The following is a 15,534-nucleotide window of genomic DNA, read 5'->3' as shown; positions in this document are numbered from 1 at the left end:
GGCTGGGGCTGGCCAGCAGTAGAGCAGGTCAGGGGGACATTATAGCATCAGGGTGGGAGGAGCAGCAGCATGGCCCCCTAGGCGTCACCAGTATATCAGGAAGGAAGCCAGGGAAGGCATCTCAGTGGAGGCAGTGCTACCAGCCTGGAGGCTGTCGTGGAGAGGTGAATATTCACTCATGGTTTAGCAGGTGTTTTCTGAGCATGCACTGTGTGTTGGGCTCCAGCAGAGAAGGGCAACCTAATATAGATGCCAGTCCACCTCTTCTGTGTGTGCAGGACACTGAGCAGCTAGAACCCAGGCTGAGCCTTGGTTTCCTCATCCCTGGAAGGGGGTGGGAGATGGCCTTGTGGAGAGGATGGAGATATGCGTCCCGAGCACTCATGAACTCTTGGCTCGAGGTTAGCGGGCTTTCTGATTGCCATGTCCCACTTCTGAGCCTACAGGGGTCCATGCTCACTGCCCTCTCCCCCTCTTTCCAGCCGCGACAATTCCCCCAGCCTGAAGGAGATCCGGAATGGCTGCCAGCAGCCATGCGACCGGAAGCCCACCTTACCTCTACGCCTGCTGCACCCCAGCCCGGACCTGGTGTCTCAGGAAGCCACACTGTCCGAGGCGCGGCTCAAGTCGGTGGTTGTGGCCTCCAGCGAGATCCACGTGGAGGTGGAGCGCACCAGCACTGCCAAGCCAGCGCTGACGGCCAGCGCGGGCAACGACAGTGAACCCAACCTCATTGACTGCCTCATGGTCAGCCCGGCGTGCAGCACCATGAGCATCGAGCTGGGCCCGCAGGCCGACCGCACGCTCGGCTGCTACGTGGAGATCCTCAAGCTGCTGTGAGTGCCCTTGAGTCTCCACCGGGGTGGGGGACGCCTGCGCTGCACCGTGCGCGACTGTGTCTGTCTGGCCCATGAGGGAGTGGGCATGGTTGAGGCTGCCTGCATGTGAGTCTGCACTCTTAGAGTTGGGTGTGCAGAAGCAGCTGTGACTGTGGTGTGGGCATACAGGATGCACGCATGCAGTGTAAGTTCACACACAAGTGTGTGAGTGCACACAGTCTGTGCATACACGTGGGGTGTGCTCACGGCTCTGTGTGTACACGGGGCTTAAGGGACTGGGCATGTGTGTGGGGGCCTGCGCAAGCATTGTGTGTATACAGGTGTGCCTGAGTACATGGGTGCTGAAGTGTCTGTGAGTGTGGATACTCTGCACAGTCTGGTGTACACGTGGGTTCATTCAGAGCCCATGAGTGTCTTTGTGTGTCTTCATTGTATATGTGGCTGTGAGGATGTGGATACACGATGGTAAATGTGAGCTTGTGTGTGTGTTGAGTGTGTTTTGTGTATGTTAAGTGCACAAGCGTGTGTGGATCTAGATTTTGTGCATAAGCAACTGAGCATATGCACCACTTTTGTTCACAAAAGTCGGAGTGTGTGCACATGCATCTCTGTGTAAGTATGTGTGTGAGCCCGTGTCTTGTTTCCGTTTTGTGTAAATCATGCACAATTATTGTGTGGGGTGTGTGGCATTGCATGGGCATTGAGGGACCCACGTGTCTGTGGATGGTGGGTCACGTGTACAGTGGATGTGGAAGTCTGTTTGGGGATGTGGCTGTGTTTCTGCCCATGGACCTGGGTATCTGTGAAGTTGTGTGTGCACATTTGTGTTATGGGTGCATGTAGGAGCCTTGTGTTAAGGGGACCGTCTCTGGAAAATGGCCCTACTGGACCTTACCAAGGTCCAAGGTGCCCTCACCTTGTCCTGGACGAGTTCCAAACAGGCAAGGAGGCTCTGTGTAGGCCAGGCTGGTGGAAAAAGCTGGAAGGAGACATTTATGGTCTGCTTTTGGGCCTGTCCCTGCCCCAAGCCTCAGCTGAGTGATTCTAGAATTGGGGGATGCTCTTAACCCTCTTTCAAAATAGAGCTCTTCTCCCTCTCAGCATTACCCAGACCCAGGCATGCACCTCTCAGTACTTTCGCAGTGGCTGCTCGGCTTTCTGGGGGGTCTGGGCATGGCTGCATCATCCCTTCTAACTGTCAGCAGTGCTTATCTAAAGCCAAAGGCACTGAGAGGACCCTCACTGCTCTCAGGAGCCTGGTACTGGGGTGTTGTCAGTGTGGGTGGGGGCTCCTGAGACCCTGTACTGTTGCCACCTGTGTAGCATTTGCTCATCCTGTCATGGTCATGTTGCTGCCTGGTGCGTGCTTAAGGTTCAGAGGACAGAGCTGAGTTTCCTGTGCCTTTCCAGCTAGGGAACAGAAATCTCCCTCAGGATGCCCTGCACTTACAGACAAGGACTGTGCAGTATGTGAAGGTGAACACAAAGACACACACATACGGTTGCACTGCCACCTCCTGCAGTTGAAGAAGACCCTGGGGGCTGTGGAGGAGTGGCTCAAGCAATAGAGTGCCTGCCTAGCAAGTATGAGGCCCTAAGTTCAAACCCCAGTGCTGCAAAAAAAAAAAAAAAAAAGACCCTGGAGGCAGAATCCCCAGACAGCTTCCTCTGCTCTTGCATTGGCCTCAGAGGGAAGGGAAGGGCCTACTGGGGTCAGTGCCATCCTCACCATTGTCCCTGCAGCAGAGGCCAGAGTAGGGCACAACCGTATTCAGCCACCCCGCAGCCAAGGGAAGGAAATTCCTAACTGTTCAGAACTCAGCTTCAAGTTTCCCCAGGGAAGGGAGGTGGCACGGGCCCGCCAGGCCAGAATTGGCCCTGTCCTCCACCGGCAGACTCAGGCTGTTTACTGCCAGCGTGCTCAACCCTTCTTCCATCCTGATCCTGACTCACAATTCTCCCTGAGAGCTCAGGGTTTGAGTTTCATTACACAGTTGACACACGATTTTTCTTCTTCTTCATAAACACGCTCATGAATAAGGGCTCTGTTCTTCCTGCTTGGCATCCAGACCTTCTGCCTGCCTTTGAGCCCAGCTGTCAGGGCGTAGGTGATGGTCGAGGAGCTGACCAGGGCCTGGAACAGGCAAGCCAGGAGGGTTCCTGCTAGGGTAGGGTGGGGTTAGCCTCCAGCTCAGAGCAGCAGCTCATGCCCACCCCGAGGTTTCTGCAAAGTGGGCTGTGAACTTCCAGAGCCTCTTTTACCTTAGGGGAGTTCAGTACACACTATGAGTCTAGTGACAGTTTCCTTACTCTCCTTGTCCCCAGCTGGCCTCTTAGGTCTCCAGCTCCCTGGGGGAGGGTGGAGTTCAGATGTGCTTGATGCAGACAGTCCCTGTAGCTCAGAGGCCCCAAAATGCTGGGCTGGGAAAGTGGTACAAGGCCTGCCAGGAGCCACTTCCTACCTCGCTCATGACGTGGGCAGTATGGCTTCTCTGAGCTTGGTTCCAAGGCTGGGAGGTGGGATTCTTACGGTTGCCCTGGTGCATTGGTGTGAAAACAGGAGGGCTCGTGCCCCCAGTCCAGAGCAGGTGCCTCCATGCGGTGGACACCTGGCAGATGGGAGTTTCCATGGTTGATGATTAGAGTAGGGTTTCTTGTCTGAAGACAATGCTGAAAGTAAGATGTATCACTGAACCACACAAGTATGAAACAATACAAAGACAATATAGTAGCCAGCATGCGCCGTCATGAGCACTGAGGGGTTGGGGCTGTGTGACTTGCCTGCTAAGTAACTGCAGGCCTTGTTCCTCGTCTCTGGGCCTCAGAGAAGTAGGTGCCTCCCTCAGTGAGCTGCTGTGAGAATTCGGGAATGAGTAGATTTCCAGTGCTGGGCTCTGGTTCTCCATTAGCGTGAACTGCTGTTGTCAGTATTGCAGTGCTGACCACTTGAAGTCTACATGAGAGGAAGAGAAGAGAATTTGATATGGAATGGAGGCAGCACACAGAGGGTGCAGTGGGGGGTGACGGGAGCCACACTCAGCCTTTGCCCAGATCGGCCACCTGTGTCTGTCCATTGGAGGCGCTGTGGTCCCAGGGAGTCAGTGCAGCCAGCCTGGTAGCCAGTGACAGGCAGTACAGTGTCTGAAGGCATCATCCCTGCTTCGTTGCCATGTATGTTCCCCTAGGAAGGCCCTTGCATCGTCAGAATTCAACACCTTTGAAGAGTAACCCAAGCCACAGAACTTCCCTGGAAGTCCTAGAGAAGGGAACCAATTCCAGAGGCAGATCAGGTTGATCTGAAACAAGCCCACCCCTAGGCTCAGGCTGGGTCATATGGCAGCAAGAGCATGGGATGAGGACCAGGTGGAGCAGGTGTAGGGTCTGCAAAAGGGCACCTGTGTGCAGCCCACGCCTCCTCCCACCCACCTATTTATTTGTCCTTTCACCACATGTTTATTGTGCATCTATGCTGGCCCAAGGTCTGTGCCAAATGCCAAGGCAACTGATTGACCACTGCCCTTGGTCCCTCAGAATCTGAGAATTGCAAGTACTCAAAGTAGTGACATGGAGCGCTCAGCTGCAGACACACACAGGGCTACAGCAATGGGATGTCCTGCACTTCCGTCCTGAAAGCAAGCTGCTGCCATGAGGGTGGGGGTGGTGCACCTACCTCCTCCCAATCCTTTGGCGTCTGCTGCTGGTTATTTTCTGCAGACCCTGGACTGTAAAAGATGCCTTGATGGGCTGCAGCTCAGCTGGCCAGAGCCCTCCAACTTTGAGGGTGAGTGTGGCTGATTTGGGACATTCTAGTGACAGGGAGGTATCACTGGAATCCAGAGGGCAGAACCTGAGAGGGCATGTCACATATTGCCCAGGATGGTCCTTTTCCATGGGGAACCTGGTGCCACAGCATCCAGAGAAGAAGAACCAGGGTTCAGCGCAGTAGGGGTTAGGGGTTCAGAACCCATGTCACACAGGCATGGCTGAAGTAACCTGACGGAGGTGGAGAAGGGACTTGAGTGAGATATAGGGCCCAGGACAAAGTCTGAGTGTTGCCGGAGTACCCGGGGAGGGATCCACTGGACCCCATTCCAGTCTCTTCTTCACTGTGGCCTCTGGCCCTAGGCACCCCACCAAGTGCAAGGACCCACTGCACTCGGGTGAACTGACTGAACTGGGAGGCACCCAATTCGGTCACACTCCATCCCCACTGCTTCACTGTTTTATGAATTCGAACAAATCTGCTATTGCTGTGAGCCTCAGTTTCCCCCAGCTGTGAAATAGGGATGATGAGCCCAGTTGCTGCGTTCTGATTCTCAGGGCTCTGAACATTAAAAGAAAGTCCTCGGTGTGCGACATCGAGCACAGTGCCTGGCACCAGCGCTGAGCAGTACACACGGGTGCTTTTGTTGCCATCCTTAGTGTCCACACTGGAAGTTTCCAGGGGGGGGGAGGGTTGAGGGGTTCGGATAACGCCTGTAGGTCAGGGTGGGGGTGTGTGTCTGTCTACATCGGAGGGTGGGTGGATAGATTGATAGCCAGATGCACAGGCGGATCTCTTTGGAAACTAAATAATTCTTAGGGCACAGGGTCACTTTGAGAACTGAAAGCTCCCCCGAGCATTTAAGGCCAGGGTCCCTCCCTGATGGTGTGAGCACACAGGTGGAGATCTGAGCACACTGAGGTGTGTGGCAAAGGGGGCCTTCCTGCACCCGGTGCCTCTCTGAACTTTGGGGTTGCAGTCTTTTCCCAGTGCCTTGAGAGAGATTCCTTGAGTTGGGACGAAATGGTGTGATGGTCACCCTCGTTAGCTCTGCGGCCTTCAACAGGTGTCTTCACCTCTTGGGCCAGCACATTTCTCTGTGATGTGAGGATTGAATGTTTGGGTGTGTGATAGCAGAAGCTTGCTAGAGGACCTCAGGATGCCCCAGCACCTGCCTTGCTTCCGTTCTGTTCTTTACTCTCTGAGCTGGGAGAGGCCTGACTCCCTCTTTCTGGAGAAGCTGCCTCGATGGAGCTGCCAGGCTGCTGAGCCCAGGCCTAGCACTGGGAAGGAGAGGGCTACTGCCTAGACCCCCTCCCCCAAAAGATGGCTCAGCCTCCCACCAAGCCCAGCAGCTGGGAGTGTGGGGAATAGCCTGTCGACCTCTGTCCCCACCAAGCAGTGCCCCACCCACTCTGTGCTGCACAGAGCCTGGCCTGTCCTGCTTCAAAGGCCCCAGGAAGCCCCAGCCCCACTTCCTCTGAGTTCCCCTGGTTCTGAGTAGTTAAATCTCCTTAGAGTTCTGTATTTAAAGACATTTCTACGTAGAGCAATTTTTATTTTTTAAAGTTAAAAAAAATAGAAAAGAAATACCGGCAAGTACCCCTGGTGATGGGAAAATACCCTTCTTATGCAGGTGTACACCGGGCCACCCTCCTGGGTTCAAGTCCCAGCTCTTCCCAGCTGTGCCTTGGGGCTTGGGCCAGCCCTCCTGCACTCAGTGCTCCTGACTATAATGTGATGTCCACTTGACCGGGCTGTGGGAGGACAACACGGGCTGACACATGGGAAGGCCTTGGAAGTGCCGCATTTGGGATCGTGTTTAGATTTTCTGGAAGCCATGAGTCAGTTGCAAGTGGATGAAAGGGGGAGGGGGTCTTTTAGTGGGAAAGCAAGGTAGTTGCGGAAAATGGATGACCCCAAGCACACCCAAGGAAGGAGCCAAGAGTGTGGGCACATCCCGCATCCCTGGGGCGTCTGGACAGCAGAACACACAGGCTGTCCTCAGCACACAGTAGCAGTTGGCTCCAAATCCTGCCCCATGCCCTGTGCCTTCCTGCTGCCTCAATAGACATTCTGTCAGTCAGTCTTCCTCCTCACGAGGGTGTCCGGGTATTACAGAGCAAATCCGTGCCCAGTGCGTGGCAAAGTACGTGCTTAGTAAATGTCAGCTCCTCTCACTGTTGTACCTTATCTCAGGCCACCAGGCTTTTCTGGCCATTCTTTTCCATTCGTCCAGCCTCTGGGCCTTTCCTCAAGACCGTCCAGGGTGTAATCTGGACTTTATCGGAGGTTCACTTTATCATAGGTTCACTGGGAAGAAGGTGGGGCGGAAAGGGCCCTTGCCCTGGGGTTATCTAACCCGGGCATTCGAAGGAAGCGAGCATTTACCTTGGTGTGGAAAGATTTTACTGTGTTTCTGTGTAACACTGGACTGGGTTTATAAACATGCAGACAGGCAGAGTATCAGCAGTGTTAGAATTATGTGGGAACTGGAGGACAATTAGGAAAACACATCTGCAAGGTTCCTTGGTGGAGGCAGGTGATGACAAGAAAGTTGAGAAACACTGAGTTCTATAGGTAAAGGAGTCCCAAGTTCATAGGACCAAGAATCAGGCTTGGGACCCAGGACCAGCCCTCTACCAGCCACTAGAGAGATGCCTCTGGTGCCAGTCTCCTGTCCCTGTCCAAGACAGAATCTCAGTCCTCCTGCTGCCCCTGAACACTAGTGACTTGCTGCTCACGGCATAGAGACTCAACCTGGGCACCGGGCTGTAATGCCAGGCCAGTGCCCAACATGGGGTGGTACAGAGAGGAGACTCAGCTCCTCCCTGGACTGGGACAAGGCAAGATGTAGAGAAGCAGAAAATGCCAGGAACAGCTGCAGCTTGGGCAGGTATGACCCAGTGGCCACCTGCTCCCTATGTGAGGGTGAGGTTGAGGTTCTGGGACCAGGAGGCGCCAGGCTCGGCTGACTATCAGTGAGAACCAGCTATCTCTGCCTTTGCTCTTCAGCAAAGTTCCCAGAGCCAGAGAGTCAGGAAACCATTGAGGGAGTTGGTTTAAGTTCCCAGGGGGGTGGGGGACTGTGTTAAGAGTGTGGGTTGTGGCCTTAGGAGCATCTAGGTCACATCTCAGTGATCAGCTGTGATTTGGCAAATCACAAAGCATCTCTGAGCCTTCATTTTCCTCCTCTGTAAAATGGGATTGAAAGCCTGGTTGCACAGTGTGGACCCCCCTGCTCCCAAGCTCGGATGTGGACCCTCGGGCTTTCTGGGGCAGAGTTGGCAGGAAATTTGCTCTGTACAAAGCTGTGAGGAGGGCCGGAATGCAGCCCTGTCAACCCCACTGAAACCTCTAGAAGCTGTTGCTCCTCCCTCCTGCACCCTGAGCCAGCAGAGCTCTGTGGCCCTCCATGAGCTGCTGCCCCACTCCTCATCTGTGATTCGGACTCACGGGGGCTTGGCAGGCAGATTCCGTGGGCGTTTACAGACAAAGCACTCATACAGGTCCTGCCTCACGGGTGCAGAGCAAACTACAGCTGTCCTCAAGTTAATGCTGTCTCTCTGGTCAGACAGGGTCTTCCTAGGAGTGGGCTGGGTGTGACTCTTGTGCTGTTTAACCAGCACTGCGATGTGGTCAAACTTGAAATACCTGGTTCTGAGTCCTGCCTCGCCACTTCCTGCCTGTGTGATGGCCCTGAGAGAGAGAGAGAGAGAGAGAGAGAGAGAGAGAGCACCAGAGAGCACCTCTGCTGGGCGCAGTGCACATGGTGAGAGAAAGGTGCCCTTACAGAAGGGACACGCGAAAGTACAGTGTCCACATGTTCTTTGGCTCTCTGCTCTCTGGCTCTGCTCAGGTTTAATCCCCTTTCTTACCCGTGCAGGTGTTGGATTTTGCTAAGAGGTTGGCTATAGTTGGTCAGGCCAGGGGAAAGCCAAGGTCTGGCGTTAAACCTGGATGTGATGGATGTCTCATCAGGCTGAGCTGATGTTAGCTTAATCAATTTGTCTAACCGCTCTGAGCCTCAAGTTTCCTCATCTGTTAAATGGGGCTAATTTTATTTACTTTATTGTACTCTTGTAAGGAGTAAGTGAACTAAGGGGTAAAATTCTGAGCATTAGTGCAGTACATGCAGAACGCACTGACAAAATAAGTCATTTCTTCTGGTTTTTCATTTACTGTGTTGTTGTCATCGTGGTTATTACAATTGCCATCAGCCATAACGGAAACAAGAATAGAAGTATCCAATAGATCAAGAGGACTGACCCAAACTACAAATAAACACTATGTCACTCGTGTTTCTCATGAATTAGTCTGCAAATTTCACCTGAGCCTATTAGAGTGGGTGAACCCCAGGTTGCATGGTAGAGGGCACAGAAGTGAGTCTTCTCTCTGATCTGAGGAAATAGATCAAGGTGTGGCAGGACTGGTTTCTCCCGAGTCCTCTCTAGGTGGCTTGTGGGTGGCCACCCTCTCCTGTGTCCTCACCAAGTTTGTGTCTGTGCATGTCCTAGTGCATCCCTGGGTGTCTAGGTTTCCTCTTGTAAGGAGATTCGTCAAGTTGGATCAGGACGGGCCTCATCGTAATTTAATACCTCCTCCAACTGTGGATCCCTGTCTCCAACCATGTCACAGTCTGAGGTCCTAGGGGACTGGAACGTCAGCATATGGATTTGGGGTGCGGGAACACTGCAGCCCCTCTCACATCCTGGTGATTCAGAAGCAGGAATGAGCAGTGACGGAGTAAGTCTCCATTCAGAGGCAAGGAGCACATGAAATTCTGGGGAACCAGGCGGCTGCTCCCCTCAGTTGCTGCTCAGAAGTCTGGAAGGTTCTGTCAGGTAGACCTGTTCCATGCTCTGCACACAGACACTGTCTGTGAAGTGAGTGGGGCTGAGATGGTGGCCCAGGACAGCTGGTGGGACACCTCTGTCTGTCTGACCACCCCTCACAGGCACCCTTTCTCATTTTAGGTCAGACTACGATGACTGGAGACCATCTCTGGCCAGCTTGCTTCAACCCATTCCATTCCCCAAAGAGTAAGTCCACTGTGCCCTGGACCCTCCCACTTGTGAGAGAAACCTCCCGAGCAGGGGCCAGTCCCTTCAAGAGACATTAGGTCACAGTGGGGAGACAGAAGACGCACAGCCAAAAGGTAGAGATGTGGCCTGGTTCTGAGGGCCCCTCTGAAACATGAGAAGATGGTAGGAGTGACCTTGGGCCTCATCACATTGTCACAGGGGTCACTGAGCTCAGAATGCAGCAAGCCCCCCCAGCCATCACTAGCATAGTCACCTTCACAGTTTTGATTACGCATCAGATGGAAACAGCAGTACCTCCTCTCTCCCAGGGAGATAGTAAAAAAATCAAAAGATAGTACACCAGGCATAGTGACACACACCTGTAATCCCAGCACCTGGGAAGCTAAGGCAGGAGGATCAAGGGTTCAAGGCCAGCTTGGGCTACGTAGTGCTGGAGCCTGTCTCAAAGATAATGCATATGGAATTGCTTGCTGTGCTGTGCAGAAAAATGCTAGAGGCTCTCTCACTGCACTCGTGTTTATTAGCTCACGTTCCACTGTGAATTTGGCTAGAAATGGGCCCTCCTCACTCTTGCCCACTCTTAGCCCAAAATCAAATGTACCACGGGAACAGAGAGCTTGTGGTAGCTAATGGCCTGAGGAGAGAACTTTGAGTAACAGGCCTCAGATGCCTCCAGGTCTCTGTTTTGATAGATTGGAAGAAGCTGGGCCTCAGGAGGCAGCTCAGCGCTCTCTCCGGAGCCCATTAACGAGCCTGTGTTTATGAAATGTGACTCCTCGGAGGGGACATTACATCCAGTAATTGCCCCATTTGCTGGCCTGACCAGGCCCCTTGGGGCCCTGGGACTGGAGACCGGAGAAATCTGACTCTTGAGAGCTGCTTCTGTCTCGGAAGGGCTGTGGTGTCATTGGCTGCAGCAGCTGTCCCCACAGACCTGGGACGCACTTGACAGTGGCCCATGATGCAATTCGCTTGGAAGAATGGTCCCTGATTGCCTGCTGATCTACGCTGGTAATTAGTGTGGCCGTGCCTTAATTGTGGAACAATTAATGAACACACCTGGATCCCTAGAGCCCACACACACCTCCACCCACTTAGCACCACTGCTGTTGACAGGTGCAGGCCTGGTGGTGACTTTGGGGACTTGGGGGGCTCAGTGTGTTCATGTTACTGTGATCTTCCCCTCATCAAAGGAGGCCTTTGTTTTGGAGCTTCAAATAGGAACAAAATGTCAGCATTTCATTCTCAACTGCCCCTTCATTCTTCAAATCAGACATAAAGTGTAGACATCCCCAGAGGAAACTGGAGCATTGGCTTGGCTGCTCAAAGGCCCCTAATAACTGACTGTTTCCTTTGTTTTCTGTGCAGAGCTCTCGCACATGAGAAGTTCACTAAGTGAGTATGTGATCAGCACCCTCCTCACCTCCTCCTGGGACAGGTGTTCCCTGCTGTGAGGTCACCACCCACAGGCAGCCTCCTTCCTGTCCTTTCTCTGAGCACATGCACCGGGGAGGGGGGCAAGGCATTTTCTCCAGTGTGCTCTCCTGTGACAGCGAGGCACACTGGAGACCAGCTAGGCATTTCCTAGGAAACACCGGCTACACCTTGGACCTGTCCACTCAGTCTGCCCTCAGCCTCTGTTCCTTCTGTGACACAATCCCCTTCCCTCCCCATGCTTCAGTCCCTACACAGTGCACCCAGGCCTGTGAGTGACCCACCCTCTTCTCTTGTAGGGAGCTGAAGTACGTGATTCAGAGGTTTGCAGAAGACCCACGACAAGAGGTGAGCCTTTTCTTGTGTGTGTGTGGTACTGGTCATGGAACCCAAGGCCTGGCGCATGCTAGGCAGGTGCCCTACCACTGAGTGTCACCCCTACCCAGTGAGCCTTTTTCTGCAGCAGGAGCATGCGAGCCTCTCAGGCCTCCTAAGGCTCCATCACTGGCCTTGTCACCAACAGGCATTCAGTAGTTCAGAGTGTCTTTGCCTTGGGCATAAACATAGTCCTGCCCGGTGTGGAGCTACCCATGATTCCATGTTGTTTTGTAAATTCAGCTAACCACAGGGCATTTTCCACTCACAGGTGGCTTCTCTGCTCTACTACAGAGGCTGGGATTGGGGGTGGGGGGTGGAGAGAGGGAGGGCAGCGGATCCCGGCCAGCTTTGAGGCATGTTGGGACCCCGTGTGGTGGTGCTGTTCTGGGGATCGTGTCACAGAAAGGATCTGATATGGGACCTGAGCCAGTTTTTATTGCCTGGGTTCCCTTAGGGGCCACACTGCTCTCAGAAAAGCCAGGCTTCCAGGGCCTGTGTGTGAAAGCAACATGGACTGAGGCCATCATCTTCCTCACCCCTGTCCATTGCATGGGTCTGCCACCAGCAGCAATATACTTTATAAGTGCTTGCCCTGTGTCAGGCACAGCCATGCCCCCATTTTATAATCCTCACACAGGCCCACGAGTGGGCCCTGTTTTATCCCCTTGTGTGTCAGAATTGCTCTCCTTTCAGAGATGAGAAACGGGAGCTAAGTTATATCCCAAGATTGCCCAATGGTGTGTGGCCAAGGCTGGGTGCGAGCCCTGCACGCCCAGCTCCAGAGCCCACAGTCACCTCCACGCCCTGCACCCCAGACTGTGCAGCTCCACATCCAAAGGTTGTGGAGCAGTAGTTACCAGATGTCACTGCCCAAGGGACTCGTGCACAAGGCAGGTTCCTGCCTGCCCTTCACCATTCCAGGTCACTGGGCCTGGCTGGCCAGCCAAGAACCTGTATTTTGAATGGAATCCTTCGTGGTTCTGACGTGGTCTTCAGGCCACACTGTAAAGCCTTGTTCTAGACTAATCTAGCTCTAAAACACCATAGTTCTAATGCTTGTTCCTAAATTCTTCCTCAGGTGGGATGGGAAAGCAGAAAGGCAGGATAGGAGCTTTCGGACACCTGAGTACCAGTGATGGTTTCAGTTTCCCTTAAAGCTAAGGCATTCCTTACTGCGTATGAAGATGAATTCTTGGAATTCAAACACCTACTTCAAAGTTGGGATAGGGAAAATGGTGCCAGCTGCTTCCCAGAACAGACAGGCACAGCCAGCTGCTGGAAGGGAAATTCCCCAGCCAAGGGTACATGTGTGAGGCCCCGGGGAACCAAGAGTTAGTAAGGACCCAGCTGCCCTGGACAGCACTGTGGACCTGGTTCTCCTCTTGGCCTCTTTCTTTCCTTTTCACTGCTCTTTCTTGTTTTCTTCACCCTCCTGTTCCCCCTCATCCTTCTTTCTCCCTCCCCTCCTGCTCTCTCCTTCCTAAATGAAGCCAAAGTTGTTCTCCTAAATTCTCTGCCTGTTGGCTAGCCTTTCACAGCCTGTACCTGTATTTCTGTGAAGTAGGTAAGTCATGCTGGCTGGTCTTCCAACTCAGAGGGAAGTGTAAAAGCCTACTGCCTTTGTTTTTGTCTGCTTTGGGGGAGCTGCGAGCCAGTGACTCTGAACAGATCGTCCCTCACTCTGGAGGGGCATGATCAAACCCTTTTCTCAACTTGCTTCTGAGGAAGGAAAGAGTGGGGTGGAAAGCCAAGGCCTGTCTGTGTGCAGTGTGCATGTATCCATCTCTCTCTCTCTCTCTCTCTCTCTCTCTCTCTCTCTCTCTTGGGCCAGAGGTGGATATAGAGTTCCTCCCACATGTGCACATGCATGGGTATGCACACATGCAGACATACACAGCCCAGAGAAGCAACTGGAGAGTTGTGCACTGGCACTGAAAATGTCCCCACCCTAGACAATGGAGAAAGACCAACACAGAAGGAGATGGGGATGAGATCTCATGGAAGGATCACAGGGTCCCAGATGCAAAGCGATTAATGGGAAACAGACCTGGAGAAGGGGGGCAGTGCCCACCCAGACAGGAGCAAAGAGGAGGCAGTTACCCTAAGAGTGAGGATCAGCTGTGGGGCAGCAGAACCCCAGAGACCCAGATGGAGAAAGGAGGGACAAAAACAACCCCTGCCAGAGAGAACCATAGGAAATAGGCTGGAGCAGGTGATGCCCTGATGTGGCCACAATCCTGCCTCTCCCAAGGCTGCTACCCAGCAGGGCCTGGCCACCATTCTGGGGAGCCAGTGGCACACGACTGGACTTCCTAGTGTGTAGAGGGCACGGCGTTCGCAAAGGTCTTCTGTGGAATTTAGTAAAAGGGCAGAGTCACGGGTAAACAAAGTTAACTGTCTGGCTTATCTAAGCTTTCATTTTCCTGTACAAGTTTTGGGTCACTGTTGTCACGGGTCTGTGTGACACCAGTGGGATACATTTCTCCTCTGTGCGGCAGGTCCACTCGTGCCTGCTGAGTGTGCGGGCCGGCAAAGATGGCTGGTTCCAGCTCTACAGCCCTGGAGGGGTGGCCTGTGATGATGACGGGGAGCTGTTCGCCAGCATGGTATGCGGTGGGGCCTCTGCTGGGAGCTGCAGTGGGCATAGGGCTGGCCAAAATGGTGCTGGTCACAAGGGATGCTGATGACCACAACCTGTCTTTCACTCCTTCTTATCTGAGTGGGCTTCAAGCCAGGCTAAGAGCTGGGCATTGCCACTGTGTCACTCAGCTAGCCCTGGGAGGAAAGGCCACTTTTTGTTACCCATTTCACAGACGAGCAGCTGAAGGCCGAGGTGCCGACTGCCCAAGATCACACAGTTGGTTGTTATGGTCATGTGATGTGCAAGGGACTGAGTGCAGCATACACCAGGGTCTCAGAAGACACTGCAGTCACCAGCTCAGTAACTCCTCACCACCAGAGGCGGGTGATCATCCCCCACTTAGAAGAGGGCTTTGGACTCAGCACACCTATGACTGCATCCATAGTGACTTGTGGTACACTCTCACTGCCAGGCTTCACGTGAGACACCTCACGTGCCCTACTCTTCACAATATGCATGACCCCATCACCTGATTACATCTGGGTTGAAACAAGCCTTCTTTGCAAGCCTTCGTTGGCTAGGCCTACACTGTCCAGAGGTGACTGCGTCTCCTCTTCCCCCAGGACAGCTGCTCCACTTGCTGACAGCCCCAGCTCCACTCACTGATTACAAGCTCCCAAGCTCACGTGCCAGAGAAGATACAGGTGTCAGCCAGACCTGGGCTTGGGTCACAGCCCAGCTGGTTTGTTGACCTTGAGTGGTCTCTCACCTCTCTCGGCTTCAGTTTCTCACCCGTAAAGCAGGGAACAGAGTGGACCCCTCGAGGGGACTGTAGCGATTGCACACAGCAGCAGGTGCAAGGTGCTCACTGGCCACATGTGGGCTCGGAGGCCCTGGCCTGTCCTGGTTATTCTCATCTCTTCTGGGTGCTGGCTTGGCGGGGTGAACAGTTGCTGTAGTGAATTAGGGGAGATGTTTTTATGGCAATGACAAACTGTCCTGCCACACCTGGAGCCCATTTCACAGGGGCTTATTTTCAGGTCCTCTTGCATACTTCCTCACACCCCTTCCTCACCTGCTGCCACTAAAAGGCTCCTTTCTGAGCACCCTGTGCACCAAGAAACATGCGCAGCCTGCCCACCTGCACCACCTCTTACACTTGCCATCACCTCTTCGCTGACGTCACAGCTTCACCATGGCAACCCCGTCCCCCACCTCTTAATGTGGGGACTGTAAGAGAGAGCACTCAGGAGCTGGCAGTTTCCCAGCCTGAGAGATTTCATTTGTACGCCAGCATTGTTAATGATGGAGCGGAAAAAAAGATAGCCAGGGAAGGAAGCAGGCAGCCACTGGGATGGAGATGTGTTGTTTCCATGGAGACTCATGACAAGGAAATGGTCCTGGACCAGGCTGCTGCTTCGAACCCAGAAGAATATTTGCTATTGTGTGAAGTTGGAGGGGCGGGAGGTCTGTCTTCCCTGGCTCTGCTAATGG

The 15,534-nt window shown here is 53.5% G+C and overlaps 1 protein-coding gene across 3 annotated transcripts in view; it reads left to right on the top strand.

The window, feature by feature from the left end:
- Cmip (c-Maf inducing protein) overlaps positions 1-15,534 on the top strand; it is a 204,081-nt gene that overhangs the window by 177,715 nt on the left and 10,832 nt on the right. For all 3 annotated transcript variants that reach the window (XM_074055585.1, XM_020179750.2, XM_074055586.1), the window contains 5 exons: positions 483-836; positions 9,579-9,644; positions 11,016-11,042; positions 11,381-11,429; positions 13,958-14,065. In XM_074055585.1, coding sequence (XP_073911686.1) covers positions 483-836; positions 9,579-9,644; positions 11,016-11,042; positions 11,381-11,429; positions 13,958-14,065 — 604 coding nt within the window. The remainder of the gene's footprint in view (positions 1-482; positions 837-9,578; positions 9,645-11,015; positions 11,043-11,380; positions 11,430-13,957; positions 14,066-15,534) is intronic.

This window comes from Castor canadensis, chromosome 15 (genome assembly GCF_047511655.1).
Source record: "Castor canadensis chromosome 15, mCasCan1.hap1v2, whole genome shotgun sequence".
NCBI lineage: Eukaryota > Metazoa > Chordata > Mammalia > Rodentia > Castoridae > Castor > Castor canadensis.
The sequence above is the reverse complement of the archived record's forward strand: the minus strand, read 5'-3'. Positions and strand labels throughout refer to the sequence as shown.